We start from the raw sequence: 22,551 nt of genomic DNA on the forward strand, positions 1-22,551 counted from the left end.
CCCCTGGAGAAGGGAATGGCTACCCATTCCAGTTTTCTTGCCTGGAGAATTCCATGGACAGCGTAGCCTGACAGGCTATAGTCCATTGGATTTCAAAGAATTGAACACTACTAAGCAACTTAACACATTTTTTTTTCAATGTATGTATGCAGTATTAAGGTAATACAATTACAAATTACAAATGGTAATACAAAATATGAAGGGCCGTAGTAGCCCCTTGCCCCTACTGACCCTTCATTCCCATTCTCAAGAGGATATCTCTTATCGCCTCTCATGTCACTTTGCGTATTTATCTTCAGGTATCTAAATCACATCTTCATGTGCTATTCTTTGGTCTCTCTCTTTTTCAGTTGGGATTCTGTGAGAAAATCAAGTCCTAATGCCCTGCAGCACCCCATTTGTATAGTGAATTAACTGTACTCCTGTGTGTCTAGAACAGTACTAGCTGTGTACTTTCTTTGAAAAAATAAAGCAAGTAGTCACTCATCATTTTCTGAATTCTGTGGATCACATTAGGACCACGGGTTTAAAAAATGCTGCATTATTAGCTATTGACTTTATAGTGAAAGAGGACAAGGACATAGCTATTTAAACCATCATCTTTCCTTTCATAATTATTTTTCAGTTTCATTTAAATTAAGATTCACTGTTTGTATCATTATGATTATATAAATACTAACAACAGCCTACTCACAGATTATGCTATGATTACATTTCCTTTCTTTTACAACTTTGATTTTCTTTAATTTTTAGTAAAGCCTCAGGGGTTTTTTTGTTTTTATTTTGTTTCTTTTGCTTAGGTTTCTACACATCTATCACTAATTTGCTGACAGATACCCAACAAATCATAAATGTAAACATTCTCAAATGGCCAAATATAAAACCAGTTTCTTGGCAGCATTATTTCCATTCTCCAATGGTAGACTTTACTGTGTCTGCTCTGGTCCTGGAATTTGCTCTCATTTTCTTGCTGGGAGTTCTTTTCCTGTTTCTCCTCTGTGCTGTTTCCTGGGCACCACGTCATCTTGTTGCTGCTGTTGTTGTTCAGTTGCTTAGTCATGTCTGACACTCTGCTACCCCATGGACCCTGGAGCTTGCTTAAACTTGTGCATTGAGTCAATGAGGTCATCCAAACGTCTCATCCTTTGTCACCCGCTTCTTCTCCTGCTTTCTGTCTTTCCCAGCATCAGGGTCTTTTTCAGTGAATTGGCTCTGCACATCAGGTGGCCAAAGTATTGGAGCTTCAGCTTCAGCATCAGTCCTTCCAGTGAATATTCAGGGTTGATTTCCTTTAGGATTGACTGATTTGATCTTGCAGTTCACAGGACTCTCAAGAGTCTTCTTTAGCACTACAGTTCGAAAGCATCAGTTCAGTGCTGAGCCTTCTTTATGGTTCAACTCTCACATCCATATATGATTACTGGAAAAACCATAGCTTTGACTAGATGGACCTTTGTCCACAAAGTAATGTCTCTGCCTTTTAATACACTCTCTAGGTTTGTCATGGCTTTTCTTCCAAGGAGCAAACACCTGGCTGCAGTCACCATCCCACATTGATTTTTAAAGTCTTTTACTGTTTCCATTGTTTCCCTATCTCTATTTGCCATGAAGTGATGGGACCAGATGCCATGATCTTAGTTTTCTGAATGTTGAGTTTTAAGCCAGCTTTTTCACTCTCTTTCACTTTGATCAAGAGGCTCTTTAGTCCTCTTCGCTTTCTGCCATAAGGACGTTGTCATCAGCATATCTGAGATTATTGATATTTCTCCCAGCAATCTTGATTCTAGTTCATGCTTCATCCAGCCTGGCATTTTGCATGATGTACTCTGCATATAAGTTAAATAAGCAGGGTGACAATATACAGCCTTAACATACTCCTTTCCCAATTTGGAACCAGCCTGTTGTTCATGTCTGGTTCTAACTGTTGCTTCTTGACCTGCATACAGGTTTCTCAGGAGGCAAATAAGGTGGTCTGGTATTCCCATCTCTTGAAGAAGTTTCCATAGTTTGTTGTGATTCACACAGTCAAAGGCTTTAGCCTAGTCAGTGAAGCAGAAGTAGATGTTTTTCTGGAATTCTCTTGCTTTTTTGATGATCTAGTAGATGTTGGCAATTTGATCTCTGGTTTCTCTCCGCCTTTTCTAAATCCAGCTTGTACATCTGGAAGTTCTTGGTTCGCATACTGTTCAAGCCTAGCTTGAAGGATTTGGAGCATGACCTTGCTAGCATGTGAAATGACTGCAATTGTGTGGTAGCTTGAGCATTCTTTGGCATTGCCCTTCTTTGGGATTGGAATGAAAACTGAACTTTTCCAGTCCTGTGGCCATTGCTGAGTTTCCAAATTTGCTGGCACATTGAGTGCAGCACTTTAACAGCATCATCTTTTAGGACTTGAAATAGCTCAGCTGGAATTCCTCAACTCCACTAGCCTTGTTTTTAGTGATGCTTCCTAAGGCCCACTTGATTTTGCACTCCAGGATGTCTGGCTCTAGGTGAGTGATCACAACATCGCAGTTATCCAGGTCATTAAGGTCTTTTTTTGTATGTGTACTTTTTGTATGTGTATGTATTTACTTTTTGTGTGTGTATCTTTATTATATGTGTATCTTCTGTGTGCCAGCTCTTCCGCTTCATGTCATCTTGCTTCTTGACTTATGCCTTTGTTTTGGCCGAACATATTCCTACTAGCCTTCCTGGAAAAGGCTGTTTGCAACTAAGATTTTTGAGAACTTGAATGTGATATATGTCATTTAAAGGGATGATTCATAGTTTGATTGAATACGGAATTCTATATTGGAAAATCTTTGTAAGTTTTCCTTCAGAATTGTGAAGACATTAATTCATTATCATGGTCAGTTTGGAGTGTTGCTATGTGGACTCTTGCTTTTTTATATATATTCTTTGTAAGCTTTAGGATCTTTGTCCCTATTTGTTGTTACTTTGTTTTTTCCTTTCTAAAGATTCATGATGATGTAGGGGTCTTCTTCTGTATCTGAGGTAATGTGTTTCATCTGCAAATTTTTATTTCCAGTTGAGAACTTTTTTCTTTATTTCTCTTTGTCTTCTCTCTTTCTGGAACTATTAGGTAGATACTGAACATTCTGAACTGACACTCATAAATCCCTTTTCCCTCTTTTTTTCTATCTCTTCTATTTTTGTTGTACTTTCTGGATGGTTTCCCCAACTTTATATCTCAACTGTCATCATTTTTTTTCCTTAAAAGCTTTTTCTTGGATGGTCACTTTTTATAACATCCTACAATTCTCTTGTGGATGTAGCTTTATTATGAAAATAAAATTATTGTGATTTTTTTTCCCCCCCAAATTTTTGCTGCTGTTTGCATTCATTGTCTCCTTTTATTCTGAGTACCCTTTCACAGTCCATGACTTTGGGGCTTTAAAGTTTATAATGGAGGCTTTCTTTGGATGTCTGGAGCTTTTTCTCTGTTTTGCTCATACTTAAGTAAAAGATTAAAAAGAGGTGGCATAACTACACAGAAGAATTATATACAGAAAAGGTCTTAATGAACCAGATAACCATGATGGTGTGGTCACTTACCTAGAGCCTGAGATCCTGGAGTGCAAAGTCAAGTGGGCCTTAGGAAACATTACTAAAAATAATGCTAGTGGAGGTGATGAAATTCCAGCTGAGCTGTTAAAATTGCTAAAAGATGGTGCTGATAAAATACTGTACTCAATATATCAGCAAATCTAGACTCAGCAGTGGCCACAGGACTGGAAAAGGCCAGTTTTCATTCTAATCCCAAAGAAAGACAGGGCCAAAGAATGTACAAAATACCAAACATTTGTGCTCATTTTGCATGGTGGTAAGGTTAAGCTCAAAATCCTTCAAGCTAGGTTTTGGTTGTACATGAACTGAAAACTTCTTTAACTCAATGAAACTACGAGCCATGCCATGTAGGGCCACCCAAGATGGACGGGTCATGGTGGAGAGTGCTGACAAAAAGTGGTCCACTGGAGAAGGGAATGGCAAACCACTTCAGTATTCTTGTATGGAGAACCACGTGAGCAGTATGAAAAGACAAAAAGAGAGGACACTGAAAGATGAACTCCCCAGATCAGTAGGTGCCCAATATGCTCTGGGAGACCAGTGGAGAAATAACTCCAGAAAGATTGAAGAGATGGAGTCAAAGCATAAACAAGACCCAGTTGTGGATGTGACTGGTGATAGAAGTAAAGTCTGATGCTGTAAAGAGCAATATTGCCGAGGAACCTGGGATGTTAGGTCCATGAATCAAGGCAAATTGAAAGTGGTCAGACAGGAGATGGCAAGAGTGAACATCGACATTTTAGGAATCAGTGAACTAAAATGGACTGGAATGGGTGAATGTAACTCAGATGGCCATTATATCTACTACTGTGGGCAAGAATCCCTTAGAAGAAATGGAGTAGCCATCATAGTAAACAAAAGAGTCTGAAATGCAGTACTTGGATGCAATCTCAAAAACGACAGAATGATCTCTGTTCATTTCCGAGGCAAACCATTCAGTACCGCAGTAATCCAAGTCTATGCCCCAACCACTAATGCTGAAGAAGCTGAAGTTGAACAGTTGTAAGAAGACCTACAAGGCCTTCTAGAACTCAAGTCCAGAAACGATGTCCTTTTCGTTATAGGAGACTGGAATGCAAAAGTAGGAAGTCAAGAAATACTTGGAGTAACAGGCAAATTTGGCCTTGGAGTACCAAATGAAGCAGGGCAAAGGCTAATAGAGTTTTGCCAAGAGAACGCACTGGTCATAGCAAACACCCTCTTCCAACAACACAAGAGAGGACTGTACACATGGACATCACCAGATGATCCATACGGAAATCAGATTGATTATATTCTTTGCAGCCAAAGATGGAGAAGCTCTATACAGTCAGCAAAAACAAGACCAGTAGCTGACTGTGGCTCAGCTCATGAACTCCTTATTGCCAAATTCAGACTTAAATTGAAGAAAGTAGGGAAAACCACTAGACCATTCAAGTATGACCTAAATCAAATCCCTTATGATTATACAGTGGAAGTGAGAAATAGATTCAAGGGATTAGATCTGATAGACCGAGTGCCTGAAGAACTATGGATGGAGGTTCACGATGTTGTACAGGAGACAGGGATCAAGACCATCCCCAAGAAAAAGAAATGCAAAATGGCAAAATGGCTGTCTGAGGAGGCCTTACAAATATCTGAGAAAAGAAGAGAGGCTAAAGGCAAAGGAGATAAGGAAAGATATATCCATCTGAATGCAGAGATCCAAAGAATAGCAAGGAAAGATAGGAAAGCCTTCCTCAGTGATCAGTGCAAAGAAATAGAAGAAAACAATAGAATGGGAAAGACTAGAGATCTCTTCAAGAAAATCAGAGATACCATGGGAACATTTCATGCAAAGGTGGGCAAAGAAATGGTATGGACCTAACAGAAGCAGAGGATATTAAGAAGAGGTGGCAGGAATACACAGAAGAACTATACAAAAAAGATCTTCACGACCCAGATAATCACAATGGTATATGATCACTGACCTAGAGCCAGACATCCTTGAATGTGAAGTAAAGTGAGCCTTAGGAAGCATCATTATGAACAAAGCTATGGAGGTGATGGAAGTCCAGTTGAGCTATTTCAAATCCTAAAAGATGATGCTGCAAAAGTACTGCACTCAGTATTGCCAGCAATTTTGAAAACTCAGCTGTGGCCACAAGACTGGAAAAGGTCAGCTTTCATTCCAATCCCAAAGAAAGGCAATGCCAAAGAATGCTCAAACTATCACACAATTGCACTCATCTCACACACTAGTAAAGTAATGCTCAAAATTCTCCAAGCCAGGCTTCAATAGTACGTGAGCCTTGAACTTTCAGATGTTCAAGCTGGATTTAGAAAAGGCAGAGGAACCAGAGCTCAAATTGCCAACATCCGTTGGATCATTGAAAAAGCAAGAGAGTTCCAGTAAAACATCTGCTTTATTGACTACACCAAATCCTTTGACTGTTTGGATCACAACAAACTGGAAAATTCTGAAATAGATGGGAATACCAGACCACCTGACCTGCCTCTTGAGAAATTTGTATGCAGGTCAGGAAGCAACAGTTAGAAGTGGACATAGAACAACAGACTGGTTCCAACATCAAGGCTGTATATCGTCACCCTGCTTATTTAACTTATATGCTGATTACATCATGAGAAACTCCAGGCTGGATGAAGCGCAAGCTGCAATAAAGATTGCTTGGAGAAATATCAATAACCTCAGACATGCAGATGACACCACCTTAATGGCAGAAAGTGAAGAAGAACTAAAGAGCCTCTTGATGAAAATGAAAGAGGAGAGTGAAAAAGTTGGCTTAAAGCTCAACATTCAGAAAACTAAGATCATGGCATCTGGTCCCATCTCTTCATGGCAAATAGATGGGGAAACAGTGACAGCCTTTATTTTTGGGGGCTCCAAAATCACTGCAGATGGTGACTGCAGTCATGAAATAAAAAGATGCTTGCTCCCTGGAAGAAAAGTTAGGATCAACCTAGACAGCATATTAAAAGGCAGAGACATTATTTTGCCAACAAAGATCCATCTAGTCAAAGCTATGGTTTTCTCAAGTAGTCACATATGGATGTGAGAGTTGGACTATAAAGAAACCTGAGCACTGAAGAATTGATGCTTTTGAACTGTGGTGTTGGATAAGACTCTTGAGAATCCCTTGGATATCAAGCACATCCAACCAGTTCATCCTAAAGGAAATCAGTCCTAAATATTCATTGGAAGGATTGATGCTGAAGCTGAAACTCCAATACTTTGGTCACATGATGTGAAGAACTGACTCATTGGGAAAGACCCTGATGCTGGGGAAGATTGAAGGCAGGAGGAGAAGGGGATGACAGAGGATGAGATAGTTGCATGGCATCTCCAACCCGATGGACGTGAGTTTGAGTAAACTCCAGGAGTTGGTAATGGACCAGGCCTGGCGTGCTGCAGTCCATGGGTTCACAAGGAGTTGGACACAACTGAGCGACTGAACTGAACTGAAAACTTCCAGATGTACAAACTGGGTTTAGAAAAGGCAGAGGAACCAGAGATCAAATTGCCAACATTAGCTGGATCATACAGAAAGCAAGGGAATCCCAACAGAACATCTATACTCGTGCTTCACTGACTGCCCTAAAGCCTTTGACTGTGTGGATCAGAACAAACTGTGGCAAATCTTAAAGGGATGGGAGTGCCAGACCACCATACCTGTCTCCTGAGGAACCTGTAAGTGAGTCAAGAAGCAACAGCTACAACTTTAAATGGAACAACGGACAGGTTCAAAATTAGGAAAGGAGTACTACAGTGCTATATATTGTCACCCTATTTGACTTACATGCAGAGTACATCATGCGAAATGCTGGTCTGGATGAATTGCAAGCTGGAATCAAGAATACTGGGAGAAATATCAACAGCAGATATGCAGATTATATCCCTGTAATGGCAGAAAGTGAAGAGTAACTAAAGAGGCTTTTAATGAGGGTGAAAGAGGAGAGTGAAAAAGTTGAGTTGAAACTCAACATCCAACTAAGATCATGGCATGCAGTCCCATCACTTGATGGCAAACAGAAAGGGAAAAAGTGGAAGCGGTGATGGGTTTTATTTTGGGGGGGCTCCAAAATTTAGTGTGGATGGTGACTGCAGTCATGAAATTAAAACACTTTTGTTGCTTGGAAGGAAAGCTATGAGAAACCTAGACAACATGTTAAAAAGCAAAGACATCACTTTGCCAACAAAGATCTGTATAGTCAAAGCTTTGGTTTTTCCAGTAGTCATGTATGGATGTGAGAGTTTGGTCATAAAGAAGACTGAGCCCTGAAGAACTGATGTCTTTGAATTTTGGTGCTAGAGTAGACTCTTGAAAGTCTCTTGGACTACTAGCAGATCAAAGAAGTGAATCCTGAAGGAAATCAACCCTGAATATTCACTGGAAGGACTGATGCTGAAGCTGAAGCTCCAATACTTTGGCCACCTGATACAAAGAACTGCTCATTGGAAAAGACCCTGATGCTGTAAAAGATTGAAGGCAAAAGGAGAAGCGGGCAGCAGAGGATAAAATAGTTGGATGGTATCATCAACTCAATGGATATGAGTTTGAGCAAACTCTGAGAGACGGGGAAGGACAGGGAAGCCTCATGTCCTGCAGTCTATGGAGTTGCAAAGAGTTGGACACAACTGAGCGAATGAACAACAACAGAGTTTTGGCGTTTGTTGTAAAGAATCTACCTGCCAATGCAGGAGGCCTAAGAGACACGGGTTCTTTACCTCAGCTGGGAAGACCCTCTGGAGTAGGAAATGGCAGCCCACTCTGGTATACTGGCCTGGAAAATCCCATGTCCAGGAGTCTCGTGGGCTACAGTCCTTCAGATCACCAAGAGTTAAACATGACTTTAGCAAGTGAACAAGTAAATGATATTGATTCTTCAGTTTTCTGCCTATAACATTTGACCTTGGCTTCAGTTGTTCAGGGAGTAATCCAGGAAAATGGAGGTCTCACTGCTCTGGAGGGTTGGATTTAGGTTCTTACACTGCTTCTTGTACTTACTTTCATTCCATCCTTCTATCTTAATGTTTCTCTTGTGTATTTCTGCAGATTGCTGGTTACGTCAATTCCTAAGCTTTTCATGAATTTGGGTGCATGCTTTCTCTCTAAACACTGCTGGGTTGAGTTTCAGCTTAGTCTGGTCAGTTAAATAAGTTTCTAGTGTTTACCCACATGTTTTCCATCTTACAGAGTTTTGTTCATGTTGTGTGTGCTGTAGGTTCTTTTTCTGTTCCCTCTGTCCTTGTGGGCAGATACTTTTTACTGTCATTTAAGTTGCATTTTTGAATTATTGCGTGATAAATTACTATCTCCACCATATTTAACTGGAAATCTTGTGCAGACTTTTTTCTGTTAATGTTACATTAATGCTTAGACACTCACATTTCCCCATTCTCCCATACCGCTTCAAAAAGGGCCTACCTGCACTGTATTGCAACTTGCTTTTTAGAAAGCACTTCATTATAATGGGTTTCTTTCATTTTTGAAGCTCTATTTTAATGTTTTTAAAGTTAAAATTTTAAACTTTTAGATGTATACGTAACTTATTTCATCTGTGCCCTTTTAATGATCACTTAGGTTGTTTCAACTTTTGCTGCGCTGACCATCCTTTTACATACATAATTGCCTTCTTGTGACAGAGCTTTTGTAGGATTTTTTATTTAAAAAAAAATCTTTTTTTCCCATACCACAGTGCTTGCAGGATCTTAGTTCCCTGACCTGGGCCACCACAGTGAAAGTGCCAAGTCCTAACCAGTGGACCACCAGGGAATTCCCTGTAGGAGTATTTTAGACATCAAGTCCTTGGTCACTGGGTATTTGCATTTTAAATTTTAGTAGATCTTGCCAAGTTGCCCTTAAAAGAGAAATAAAATGGCCGTTCCAGTTTATATCCAGATAACACAGATCATGGTAAAGATCATGGATTCTGAAGCCTGGCTGCCTAGGTTTGAGTTCTGCCTGTTTGACTTATTTGCTGGATGATTTTGGCAAATTCCGTAACCTCTTTAGTTTGCTCTTCTGTAAAGCTGGGATAAGAGCAGCAGCTCTTTTGTAGAGCAGATGTAGTTTTAACAAGGTAATATAGGAAAGGACTTAGACCACCGCCTGAACAATGCAGAATAGCGCTCTCTCTTAGCTGCTGGTTTTGTTTGTGTCTGCTAGGATCTGACCACAAAAACATTCTGTATTTTCTTCACTAGTTCTCTCCGTGGAATATAATGAAAATTTCTTAGGAAACCTGTGAGAAATTCTTTTAAATTATATTTTATATTAAATATTACAGGTTAAAAATTCTTATGTAACTTAGCCTTTTGTATTCATTTTGCACTGTTAAAAACATCTTTGACATATCTGTTGATTTGGTTTTGTTTTTGTTGCCTAGCACTCCCACCAAAGGCATAGAGAACAAAGCTTTTGATCGCAATACAGAATCTCTCTTTGAAGAACTGTCTTCAGCTGGTTCAGGTCTAATTGGAGATGTGGATGAAGGAGCAGATTTACTAGGTATGATAGTTTATCTGAAATAGTATCATACTGTTTTAAAAATAGATTTTTTAAATGATATGATGGAACATTTCTTAAAAATGTCCCTAACTGGGGCTTCCCTGGTGGCTCAGTGGTAAAGAATCCGCCTGCCAATGCAAGAGACCCTGGTCTGATCTCTGATCTGGGGAGATCCCATGTGCCACAAAGCAACTAAGCCTGGGGGCCGCAACTGCTGAGCCCCCATGCCGCAACTACTGAAACCCGTGTGCCTTAGAGCCCAGACTCCACAACAGGAGAAGCCACCACAGCGAGAAGCTTGTGCTCTACAACTAGAGGGTAGCCCTTGCTCGCCCGCAACTAGAGAAAAGCCTGCACATCAAGGACCCAGCACAATCAAAAATAAACTTAAGAGAAAAAAAGTCCCTAACTGTCCAGTGGGGCAGAGTTATTGTGCTTTTAAGTAATTAGTAGGAATGTATTCTTTGAAGTCATGAAAGTTTTAAATGAAAATGTCTTCGCATATGGATGCATTTAGAATTGAATTACTTTTTAGTTTGTATTTTAAATTCACATACACAATTTATTGAACTCCTTCCTGCTGTGTTCTGAGAACAGTATTACATATAAGAAACACAGTGATATATGTATATATGTGGTTATATATAGATGTATAGATTTTATGGATTGATGGATAGTTACTTCCTGGCTTAAATAGAGTTCATTAAATTCACTTGACTTTTCTAAGATTTCAGAGTATTCTGTTTCAGCTTCTTGAGAAATATGTTAGAGTTTGTGTTGTTGAAGATTATCTGGTTTGAAAAGGATACTGTATTTGGCTCTTCTACTATTGATCTGGTTTGTTGTTGTTGTTCAGCCGCTAAGTCTTGTCTGACTCTTTGCGACCCCATGGACTATAGCCTGCCAGGCTCCTCTGTCCATGGGATTTCCCAGGCAAGAATACTGGAGTGGATTGCCATTTCCTTCTCCAGGGGATCTTCCTAACGCATGGATTGAACCCTGGTCTCCTGCATTGGCAAGCAGATTCTTTACCGCTGAGCCACCAGGGAGTGAATGACCTTTGCCAAATATCTTAACCTCTCTGGGCATTAGTTTCTTTGTGTATAAAAAGAAAGACTTGAGCTCTAATTCAGGGGTTGGATAGGCTGCGACTCCTGGATTATTTGTGTGTACAAATAAAGTTTTATTGGGACACAGCCACAAATTTTTTTTAAAAAAACGTTTTATCTTTGATTTTGGGCTTCCCAGGTGGCACAGTGGTAAAGAATCTGCCTGGCAATGCAGGAGATGCAAGAGATGCAGGTTCAATCCCTGGGTCAGGAGGATCCCCTGGAGGAGGAAATGGCAACCCACTCCAGTATTCTTGCCTGGAAAATCCCATGGATAGAGCAGCCTGGTGGGCTACAGTCCATAGGTCTCAAAGAGTTGGTCAGGATGGAACACACACACACAGCCACACAGACACACCCACACCCACACACCCACACACCCACACACACACACACACACACACACACACCCCCCGAGACAGACACCCACCCACACAGACACCCACACACAGTAGTTGCTTTTGCCCCACAATAGCAGAGTTAAGTTGTCCCTAACAGGGATTATGTGGTTTACAAAGCCTAAAATATTCACCATCTGGGCCTTTACACAAAAAGTTTTCAACTGCTCTAAGTGATCTTTAAAGTTTCTTTGAACAATAATTACATGAATGAGATTTCCCTGAGGGTCCAATGGTTAAGACTCTGTACTTCCACTGCGGGGGACATAGGTTCGGTTCCTAGTTGGTAAACTAAGATCTTGCAAGTTGCACCATGAGGTCAAAAAAAAAAAAAAAAAAAAGTTTACATGAATCTGACTCCTGTCAATTAGCTTTGATGTGCCTTTCTTTATAACTTAAGACCTTATAGAAATTTAATACATTATAGTATTAAAAATTTATGCCTTTGGAATGGATTCTGGTCTCCAAACATTTTTTGTATCCCTTAGTAATTCGGTATAGATTACACTGTTCTTAAAAGGTGCTGTTTGTCAGTCTTGTGGATACAGAGAGGTGTTGCTTGCATTCATTTATGTCAAATTCATCGATTACCAGTTATGTCCTCAATAAGTATTTTTTGAAGGAAACAGTTTCTGTCTACACAGAGCCCATAGGCTTACTTAAAGTAAGAGAGATTGAAAGTACATTAATAAAATTAGGTATAGACTCCCACCACTAAGTAAAACATTGGAAGCTTTGAATGGACTTGCATTTTTCAAGGATATCTTAAGGATGAATTCTTAAGAAGCACTCCGTTTTTACATTTAAATTTATGCTCTAACTTTGTTAACATTAAATTGTGCATGAAAAGTTCCTTTTAAGATTTGATATAAGAAACTGATTTCCTGCCAAAATTGAGGAACAGATGCAAAAAAAGTTAGAAAAAAGAATTTTTAATGTTTAAACACATTCTCAAATTTATATATAGTAAAGCACAGTTTTTTGTTTTGACAAATGCATAGAATTGTAGAGCCACCACCAGAATTAATATGTATCACCTCTCAAAAAATTCCTTCATGTTTCCCCTGTGTAATTTGCCAGACTGAAGTACTTTTTACCCTCTGCTTCCTTATAATCCAGTATTGAATAATATCATTATTGAGGTTGGTGGCCCTAAACTTAACTTTCTTGTAAAGATGTAAGAAGCCACATAAAGCTTAGAAATAATTGTTATCTTTTAAATCAAATATTTTTCCAAAAGTTTCCATTCTTTAAGTCAGAAAATTAAGCATAATAAATGGCTTAAAACAAAATCCTGATTTCCTTTTTACTTTGAAAAAAAGAAATAAACTGTAAACTACTGTCTTTTAAGCCCTTTTGCAGATATTTATATATTTACCTGGAAAATGTTCCAGAGTTGAAGTTTTCATATGTTACCTTAAGTGATTTAAGCCTATATGAATACTTTTGGTCAAAAATATTAAATGAAACCTCCAATGCACATAGTTGTTCCTTGGCTTCTTTTCTGTTTTATTCAGCAATAGTAACTGCATTGTAATACTCACAAACTGGAACATGGTTAAACTGGTAAAATTGTTTCCCAAAGTTCCTTAAATTGTCTTCAGTTGATAAAGAAGTCCATTTCTATAACTCGTTATTCGTTTTACAATTATTGTGTTATTGTAAAACTCTTCCCTGGTCTTTGTAATCATTATGCATGTAGTCAGTTTTAGATTACTTTCTTCAAATTTTAATAGTTTAAAAAAGATAATCCCCCACAGTTTGTCCTTTATCTTGACTGATATCTCATTCTTTGACTTTATTTCCACTGATTGTTTTCTCCATTCACTATTGTCACTTACCCCCATGGCCACATTCTAGAACTTGTGAATCATACATTAATTCATCCTATTCTTGAGATTTTCTTTAATTTTCTTACTATTGATGAAATTTTATTTTTTCAGTTTCACTATTTTAACTAACTTCTTCCTGTTACCATTTAAACATGTTCTGGTCTTTACCATTTTAAAATAAAACTACTGCCGTCTTTTGATTCCATATCTTTCCACCAGATGACTCTCCTCCCATTTCCAGCCATGGTTTTTTGCAGCAGTATCAGTGAGGCAGGTGTCTGTTATGTGTCCGGCACTATTCTAGATTGATATACCAGTGAATGAAGCAGACTTCTTGAAAGTGTGTCTGCTTTTAACAGGCAGGATTTCCCTAGCCTCACTTGCGCCTCGTGTGACTGCAGTCTGTCATTCTGCCCCACACTAACCTTCCCAGAAGTAGCCTTCTTGTTTGCTATCTCCAGCAGTTCCTTCTCAGTTATTTCACATGACTTCTCAAATAACATTTGTCTTTAAACAGTCTTTGCTTTGGGTTCTGTCTTATCAGAGTTCTCTGTATTCTTTCCTGCCTCTGATGATTTCTTTTCAGTCTTTGCAGGATCCTTTCTCTGCCCAGCTTTCAGATGTTCCTAGTCCAGGCTTGCTTCCATGTTTGGGATGTCTTATTTGCTCTTGTTTTTTCTGGGTTTTCATGGCTCATTGCTCCAAACTTTTTCTTTCCATCTAAGATTTTTCTATAGCACCAGACTGTTACTTCCAAATAGCACTCTAGACCACTTCTAAGATGATTTGTAGAGCTTTGTAGTTAAAACTCGGTTCATCAACGTATTTCTTTATGTCCCCCAAGGCTGTTCTTATATCAGCATGTATTAACTCAATGAATGACCTCACCATCAACTCATTTCTCCATCCTAAATCTCTCACTTCCCTCAAAACCAGTCATGAGGATTTTTTGCCTCCTTCCTTAAAAAAAAAAAAAAAAAGTGTATGTATCTGTTTCTATATCTCCTTCTTGCCTCTAACTAACTGGCATACCCTCCTCTATGAGTTCTGCCTCAATCTCCTAGTTAAAGCTCAGTTGTCTGGAAGCATTCCTGTAGAACTACATTTATTATGCAACTCTTCATAATACTTGATTATAGTTTTTTAATGTGCCTCCCTCCCTGACTGGACTATAAGCTCAGTATGGCCTAGACAATTATATCTTTTGCTCACTGTTGAGTCTTTGGCACATGGCACAACAACTGAGTGAGTGGACTGTTAAATAGTTCTAACAGTTTTGTTTCACCTCTAAATCTGTACTTCTTTAACTTTTGAAATTAAAACTCCTTCACAGGAGAATTTGTAAGAGAGGAGTGTACTTTTGGGAAAATGCACATACAGAAATAGATAAAATTGTGCATACTTCCTCAAGGAAGCAACAGATAATCTGGAATCCCATCTATAAACCTAACTTGCAAATCAGTGCTAAAATACAAATGAGATGTGTTTTATTTTTTAAATTGTCAGGCAGTTTTTTCCTTGTTTTAATAGGGTAAGTTTTCCAAATATGTTACACCAAAGTTTATGCTTAGTTGAAGACATTTATAGAAGTGTGGCCACTTCAAGTTACATTTTTCTTATAGTCATCATTTTTATCAATACATTTCAAAGTGAAAATTTTGGACAATGGTATTGGTTATGCATTAAATTTATATGCTAGATTTTAGAAGAAGTCTTCACTGAAAATGTGTAAACTCTAGAAACTATAAGATGATTTCCATAGAACACATATTTCAAAAATATTCCTGTTTATGATATTTATTCTTTATTATGTTTGGTTTCTCTACATCTTTTCAATTTTATTGGCTCCTTTCTCTCATTTTGAAATAAATGAGTATGGATCTTGCTTTCTGAAAACAATCTAATTGAGATTCTCATTCATTTTTTTGCTTGGGCTGCTTCCCCAGGGGAATATTCTGGTGTGTATGCTTTTAAATACTTTAATGTTACAGCTTCTTAAGCTAGGTGGTCTTGGCTGCTTTTCTCATTAATGCTTTCTCATTTTTTTTCTGCTCAACTATATTTTCCCCGCATATATTTTTCAGCTTTTATGCTTATCTCCCTATGTGCTTGAGAATTTAGCAGACAGTCATTGTAAAACTTTTTTCACCCAACCTCAACGCTATTTCTTTTGACTCTATAGCTTTATTAACGTTAGTGTTTAAAGCAAATATTTCAACATATCTTGTCAAATTCATTTTAAAGTTGGAATTTGGAAACTGTTTTAGTTTGTGTTTAGTTTCAGCTTTTGGATGATATGTAGATGATTAAATAAGCTACTATTTCTGGTACTTATTCTTCATGGTGAAAGTACTTTGTTCTTTGAGAATATCTGAGATAATTATTATACAGACAATATAGGAGTCCATAAGTGAGCAGAGAACTTCTAGCATTCCCAGGTTGGTTAAGTTTTAAATTATCTTTTAGTTATTTGAAATATTACCTCTTTTTTAAAATAAAGAGACATGTTAGCTCTTTTAATTTTTTGTTGTTTTCTTTAGAGATATTTCCTTTTTTAGGTGGGTTATGAATATTATTTCTTCCACTGTATGTAATTTTCCAATATTAGCTTATGAAACATGGAATGGTCGGTGTTTTGTTTTGCTTTGTTTTTGTAACTTTTTGAGATATGTTCCCTAGTGTGTGGTTTAATTTCTTCAGTTTCTTACAAGTCGCAAACTGAATAGCTTTCTTCTCCCTGAAGATCACTATGTTGGATCTTGCATTGAATATTCTACCACCCACCTTACAGTACCCATTAAGTTATTAAGCAAGATTCTATAAATTGACAAGTAAACATTGTTTCAAAGAGGGCACTTTGAAGAAACCTTTATATTATTGATCTGGAATTTTCGTTCTAATTATATTCAAGTTTATTTTATAAAAGAATTAGTAACATATCAGAGCATCCTTATGAATGAAGGAAATCATCTTAATTTCTGTCTTTTCCACATCATTATGCATTAAATCATAACATTGTGCTTTCAAATGTCTTTCATGTCGTGCATAAAACTTGTTGGATTAAGTATCTATTTTCATGCTGTTTCTCACATGAAACATCTCTTGTTCTTTGTTTTTGCTTTACATGGAATGCATGGGCTTTAAGACCATAATTTCTTTGGTAAGGTTTCATCTGTGTTGGGGTTCTGTTTCTTGTTTCTGCCTGTTCTGTATTAATAAGACCTAATTTTTAGGCAAAAGCCTACAATATCAAGTGTGATTTAGAAATGATTTTTCATCCATATTAATGCTATTCTTTTTTCCCCACTAAATCCTGTTACTTTTTAAAATATTTGGCAGAAAAGTCTTCACCATTTTGGAATATTATCTAGGAGAAGCAAAATACAGACTTAAGAAAACCTTTAGCTTTGTTCTGTGGTAGATAATTATTTATAATTTTATAATGTATGCAAGTAAACATAAAAATGAAATTATAGACAAAATGAGATTATTGAGGGACAGATAAAATGTTAAAATAAAATTTGTGACTATAGCTTGTTTTAAGTCTACATATATAGTTTTAATAAATTAATTTCCAAAGTTTTTATCTTTTTTCTTTGATAGGAATGGGTCGTGAAGTTGAAAATCTCATATTGGAAAATACACAACTATTGGAAACCAAGTAAGTATATACAGAATTTAACAGGGAACAAGAGATACTGAATTTTCTTCTCATCCGTATCAATGTCACATCTTTAATTTAACACAGTACAAGTGCAGAGTTACTACCCTATCTCCTCCCCTTCTCTGTGTATGGCCTTGTGCATACGCATGTACACAAGCAGATAGTTGCTGTTGCTGCTAAGTCGCTTCACATTTCAAATTTATTTTACTTTTGGCTGTGCTGGGTCTTTGTTGCTGTGTGGGCTTTTCTTTCCCTCTGGCTGCTGCTGCTAAGTCGCTTCAGTCGTGTCCGACCCTATGCGACCCCATAGACGGCAGCCCACCAGGCTCCCCCGTCCCTGGGATTCTCCAGGCAAGAACACTGGAGTGGGTTGCCATTTCCTTCTCCAATGCATGAAAGTGAAAAGTGAAAGTGAGTCACTCAGTCGTGTCCGACTCAGCGACCTCACGGACTGCAGCCCACCAGGCTCCTCTGTCCATGGGATTTTCCAGGCAAGAGTACTGGAGTGGATCACCATTGCCTTCTCCGAGCAGATGGTTAATGGGACCTAATTTCACTAATAGATAGGTTTCATTGCTCTGGGTTTTTTTTTTTTTTCCATAAACAGATTCTGATCTCCTTTTATCCTACAAGTGTCCATGCCTTTCTCTTAATCTTCTGTGTAGTCCTGTGTAGTATCGTTTCAGAAGTTATTAAGAATAATACCCTTATGGATGCTATAAATTTAATCTTAATTCTGACTTTTAATAATTTGGTGGTCTGCCTTGCCTTATCTATTTATTCTTTGGTTAAATGGGAAAAGTAAAAACAGGCCGTTACTTCTTGGGCTTTATTTTTTAAACCTGCAGACAACATCAGATAGAGTATCTCTGAAGCATTCAATTATTATTTAGCTTTTTTATTGTAGTTACTTTAGTCTACAAGAGGAATAAGCTTAAAGATAGAATATTTATTTGTAATGGTGCTTTTTAAATATGTGTTTATTAGAAATGCCTTGAATGTAGTGAAGAATGACTTGATAGCAAAAGTAGATGAACTTACCTGTGAGAAAGATGTGCTGCAAGGGGAGCTGGAGGCTGTGAAACAAGCCAAGCTGAAGCTGGAGGAAAAGAACAAAGAATTGGAAGAAGAGCTTAGGAAGTAAGTTTTTACAATGTTCTAAACCAAACAAGCATTGCCAGTGTACCACCGGGATTGTAACAAGACTGCTGCCTCTAGTCCTCTCAGGTCACAAAGGACACAGGACTGCCTGGGATAGGCTTAAGTGCCCGGCTGATTGCGTCTTCTCTGAACAGACCCTCCCATTTATTGACTATTACAATTTTTTGTGTATGTCAGGATTGTGAAAGAAGTTAGACTGTTCAGATGTTGCTAATCAGGAAACTGTAAACATTCATTATTTTTCTTTAATACCTGGTTTTCTGACAACAGTGCTATAATAATGTTCCCTTAAATGAAAGCAGCTAAATACTCTGTTTGAAAAAAGAAAAATAATCATTTAACGGTAGTTAAAATTTTTGACCTATTCTCTATTCTTTAAAAAGTTGAAGTCAACTTGAATAACATGTTTTGTTTTTTTTCCCCTCTACTAGAGCTCGTGCAGAAGTTGAAGATGCAAAGCAAAAAGCAAAAGATGATGATGATGTAGGTTTATAATTTTGAACTTGTTTTTCTTACCTTGCCATTCTGGTATTTTGGGGAAATCTTGTTAATTAAGCTTTGGATATATCACTTTAAAGATGAAAGTTCAGTTCAGTCACTCAGTTGTGTCCCAACTCTTTGCTACCCCATGGACTGCAGCACGCCAGGCCTGCCTGTCCATCACCAACTCCCAGAGTTTACTCAAACTCATGTCTATTGAGTCGGTAGTTTCATCCAACCATCTCATCCTCTGTCATCCCCTTCTCCTCCTGCCTTCAATCTTTCCCAGCATCAGGGTCTCTACCAGTGAGTCAGTTCTTCACATCAGGTGGCCAAAGTATTGGAGCTTCAACTTCAGCATCAGTCCTTCCAATGAATATTCAGGACTGATTTCCTTTAGGATGGACTGATTGGATCTCCTTGCAGGCCAAGGGACTCTCAAGAGTCTTATCCAACACCACAATTCAAAAGCATCAATTCTTCGGCACTAAGCTTTCTTTATAGTCCAACTCTCAACATCCATACATGACTACTGGAAAAACCATAGCTTTGACTAGACAGACCTTTGTTGGCAAAATAATGTCTCTGCTTTTTAATATACTGTCTAGGTTGGTCGTAACTTTTCTTCCAAGGAGCAAGCATCTTTTAATTTCATGGCTGCAGTCACCATCTGCACTGATTTTGGAGCCCCCCAAAATAAAGTCTGTCTCTGTTTCCTTTGTTTCCCCATCTATTTGCCATGAAGTGATGGGACCAGGTGCTATGATCTTAGTTTTCTAAATGTTGAGTTTTAAGCTGACTTTGTCATTCTCCTCTTTCACTTTCATCAAGAGGCTCTTTAGTTCTTCTTCATTTTCTGCCGTAAGGGTGGTGTCCAAAAGTCAGAATCAGGTTTGTGATCATGAATAGGACAGATCATGCTCCTGTGTACTATCCAGGTGGTAAGCTTTCTAGCTGTGCACACTCTCAGTTTTCCTCTGTGGCTTTGTACTCTCACTTGTGTTTGCATGTTCAAGCTCAAGAGCTAGCTGGAGCATTTTGGAGTTTTTTTGTTTGTTGTTTGTTTTGTTTCCAATTTTAACTTAGAAATATATGAAAGCTTTAGTAATAAAAAATTTAATGGTATTAAACATAAAAAGATGTCTATCAACTTTATAAGCAATTAGCCCGTATTGTTTTCAACATATAAATACAAAAGAATAAATATGAACTTCTTGCCAGTGTTAGCATCCTAGTTATTCTGTTGTTAACTAGGTTATCATCCCTATAATAGGTGTTTGCTGCTTAAGTATCAGACTTGAGACATATGGATGTCCTGATCAGAATGATTGTTTGGTGCCCCATTCAATCTCTTATTTGTGCTTTTATATGATATTTGATAGATGTAAAATATATGCTGTATATGTAGGTTATGTAATAACATTAACATTATAATAAATTAACATTATGAACCCACTGTTTAAGAACTAAGACATTATCAAACACTGAAGCTATGCTATGCTCTTCCCTCTGGAGGATACTACTATCTTATACTTACCATTTTATTAACTTGAAAGAAAAATAATTTTATTGTATCACACACATATGTATCTCTATTAGCTGTGGCTTAATTTTCATTGTTTTTGTGTTTTATATGTATTTAGTCTTGAAGACTTGCTTTTATTTTTCAATATTATGTTTTTTATATTTACCCTAGTTGTATAGTGGCATATAATTCATTCATGTTCACTGCTTTATAATATCCCATTATATCAATGTACTATAATTTATGTATTTGTTTTTCTGTAAGTGAATATTTTGGTTATTTTCAGCTTTTTAGTACTGCAAACAGTGCTGTTATGACCATTGCAGTGAGAGTCTCCTAATTTTTCCAGAGTATATAGATAGTAGTGGGGTTGCTGTGTTGCAAACTCAAAATCCTTTACTCATTTGCTGTTTGACTTTTTTTTTTTTTTAAAGGAGAGGTCAGGTTCTATGGCAGGAGGATGAAGAGGAAACTGAAGGCTAAGCTCAGCTCTTATCTTACTGTCCCATGCCTTTCAGCTTTGATTCAAAATGTGCATACTCCACTTAGCAAAACAAAAGCCCAATGGTTAAACCAACCTTCCTTTCCAGGAGAGCCTTTGGAAAGAAATCAGCAGTAGAAGGAAGTTTGAACAACTCCCTTTGGGATCTGACCATACTCATATTTCTTACCTTCCCTAATAATAATTCTAGTTAATACAGTTATCTCCATCTTACATTTATTTTATATTTCTTTTGGTGTTTTAGTGACTCCCAGCATTGGGTACCTTGATAACTAGCCAACATGTTTTTATGCTTTTCGGTGGCTTTGAGTATGTGTATAGATCGGTTGTTTGAGATAAATGTACCCGTTTTGGAACTTACTTGTAACTAATTTCTGAATAACTAGCATTTGTTATATAGAACATGAATTTAAGATACTGTTGTGATAACAGCTTTCCAGGTGAGCATATTAAATCTATAGAGATAACAGCTTTTTTTAGTTTCCTTCAAAATATCTGCACTATTCTTTGTATTTATTTCCTTTATAATATATTCAGATACTTGTATTTGTTTAGAAATTCTATCATCTGCTTTTCAGTCATAAGTAATTGTTTCTCTTTATTGATTTTATTTTTGTAAGACCAGTTTTCTGTAAGTTAATATATTAAAATTAAGGAGTCAAATTAAAATTTTTACCTAAGTCTGAGCTATCAGACCAAAACAGATACAGGCTCCCAGAGTGATCTGCAGTCTTCTTTTCGTTACAGAGTGATATTCCCACAGCCCAAAGGAAGCGGTTTACTAGAGTAGAAATGGCCCGAGTTCTAATGGAGAGAAACCAATATAAAGAGAGATTGATGGAGCTTCAGGAAGCTGTTCGATGGACAGAGATGATTCGGTTTGTATGAGAAGTACCTCTGGTGTTTTTCTGCTAATTGTTTATTAGGTTTCTGACTGTTTACTAATATTCATTTCTTTGTTCACAACTGGAGTCTTCCCTTGGGGATCCAAGCCCTTGCTCTGTTTACTAGGAAAGGTCTAAAGAAACGCTGGCAATTAGAAACAGAATGTGATGAAGTGGGTGCCTTTTGGGCCAGTAGAGCCTCTTGGAGGCTCCCACTATTCCCACAACCTCTCAAAGGCAGTTGAGTAGTCTGTCGACGAAAATAATCAATAGACAATCTATAATTGAAATGGAAGAGTTTTTTTGGTGCCAAATGGAGGACTGTAACCTGGGAGAGAGCCTCTCTGATAACTGAGAGATGTGTGGTTTTCAGCTCACTTTTATATCTTGTCAGAACAAGCAAAATCAACCAAGTCAGGGAAACATTCCTTCAGGGTTTCTAAAACACCAGATCAGCGTGTACACGGTAAGGCAATATGCTCTTGCCACCTGGAAAGGGAGCTTACCATCAAAGGACTGAGTATCAGCATTGGTGTCCCAGGAAGGGAGGCATTTCATCTTTTATTTTTTTAACATAGACATTCTTTACTTCTGGTCAGTGCACCCTTTTCTTTAATAATTAAAGCATATGTATAATATATGTTTGATAGTCCACAAATAGGCATTTAAGTTAGCATAACATTTCAGTTAAAGGATGTATAAGCCAGAATACTTCTCCATACCTCAATATGTGAACATTTCTTTCATCAGTCGTTTTTTAAAAGAATATAGAAACTGACACTACTTTTGCAATAATGTCAGGAAGAGATAAAATTTTCATTTTCAACATAAGAAACAAAATCATTCTTACTCAATGTCTTCCTGTAAAATATTCAACATAAGAAGCAAAATCATTCTTACTCAATGTCTTCCTGTAAAATAGTCCTGATTTTTTTTCT

At 37.6% G+C, this 22,551-nt stretch overlaps 1 protein-coding gene across 10 annotated transcripts in view; it reads left to right on the top strand.

The window, feature by feature from the left end:
• Positions 1-22,551, top strand: part of SPAG9 (sperm associated antigen 9) — a 152,078-nt gene that overhangs the window by 97,632 nt on the left and 31,895 nt on the right. For 8 of the 10 annotated variants that reach the window (XM_027519126.1, XM_027519125.1, XM_027519127.1 and 5 more), the window contains 5 exons: positions 9,937-10,058; positions 17,001-17,058; positions 18,049-18,201; positions 18,654-18,705; positions 21,477-21,607. In XM_027519126.1, the coding sequence (XP_027374927.1) occupies positions 9,937-10,058; positions 17,001-17,058; positions 18,049-18,201; positions 18,654-18,705; positions 21,477-21,607 (516 nt within the window). Of the gene's footprint in view, positions 1-9,936; positions 10,059-15,343; positions 15,356-17,000; positions 17,059-18,048; positions 18,202-18,653; positions 18,706-21,476; positions 21,608-22,551 lie in introns of all 10 variants that reach the window. The other 2 variants (XM_027519123.1, XM_027519124.1) reach the window with 1 other exon arrangement.

Source organism: Bos indicus x Bos taurus, chromosome 19 (assembly GCF_003369695.1).
Source record: "Bos indicus x Bos taurus breed Angus x Brahman F1 hybrid chromosome 19, Bos_hybrid_MaternalHap_v2.0, whole genome shotgun sequence".
NCBI lineage: Eukaryota > Metazoa > Chordata > Mammalia > Artiodactyla > Bovidae > Bos > Bos indicus x Bos taurus.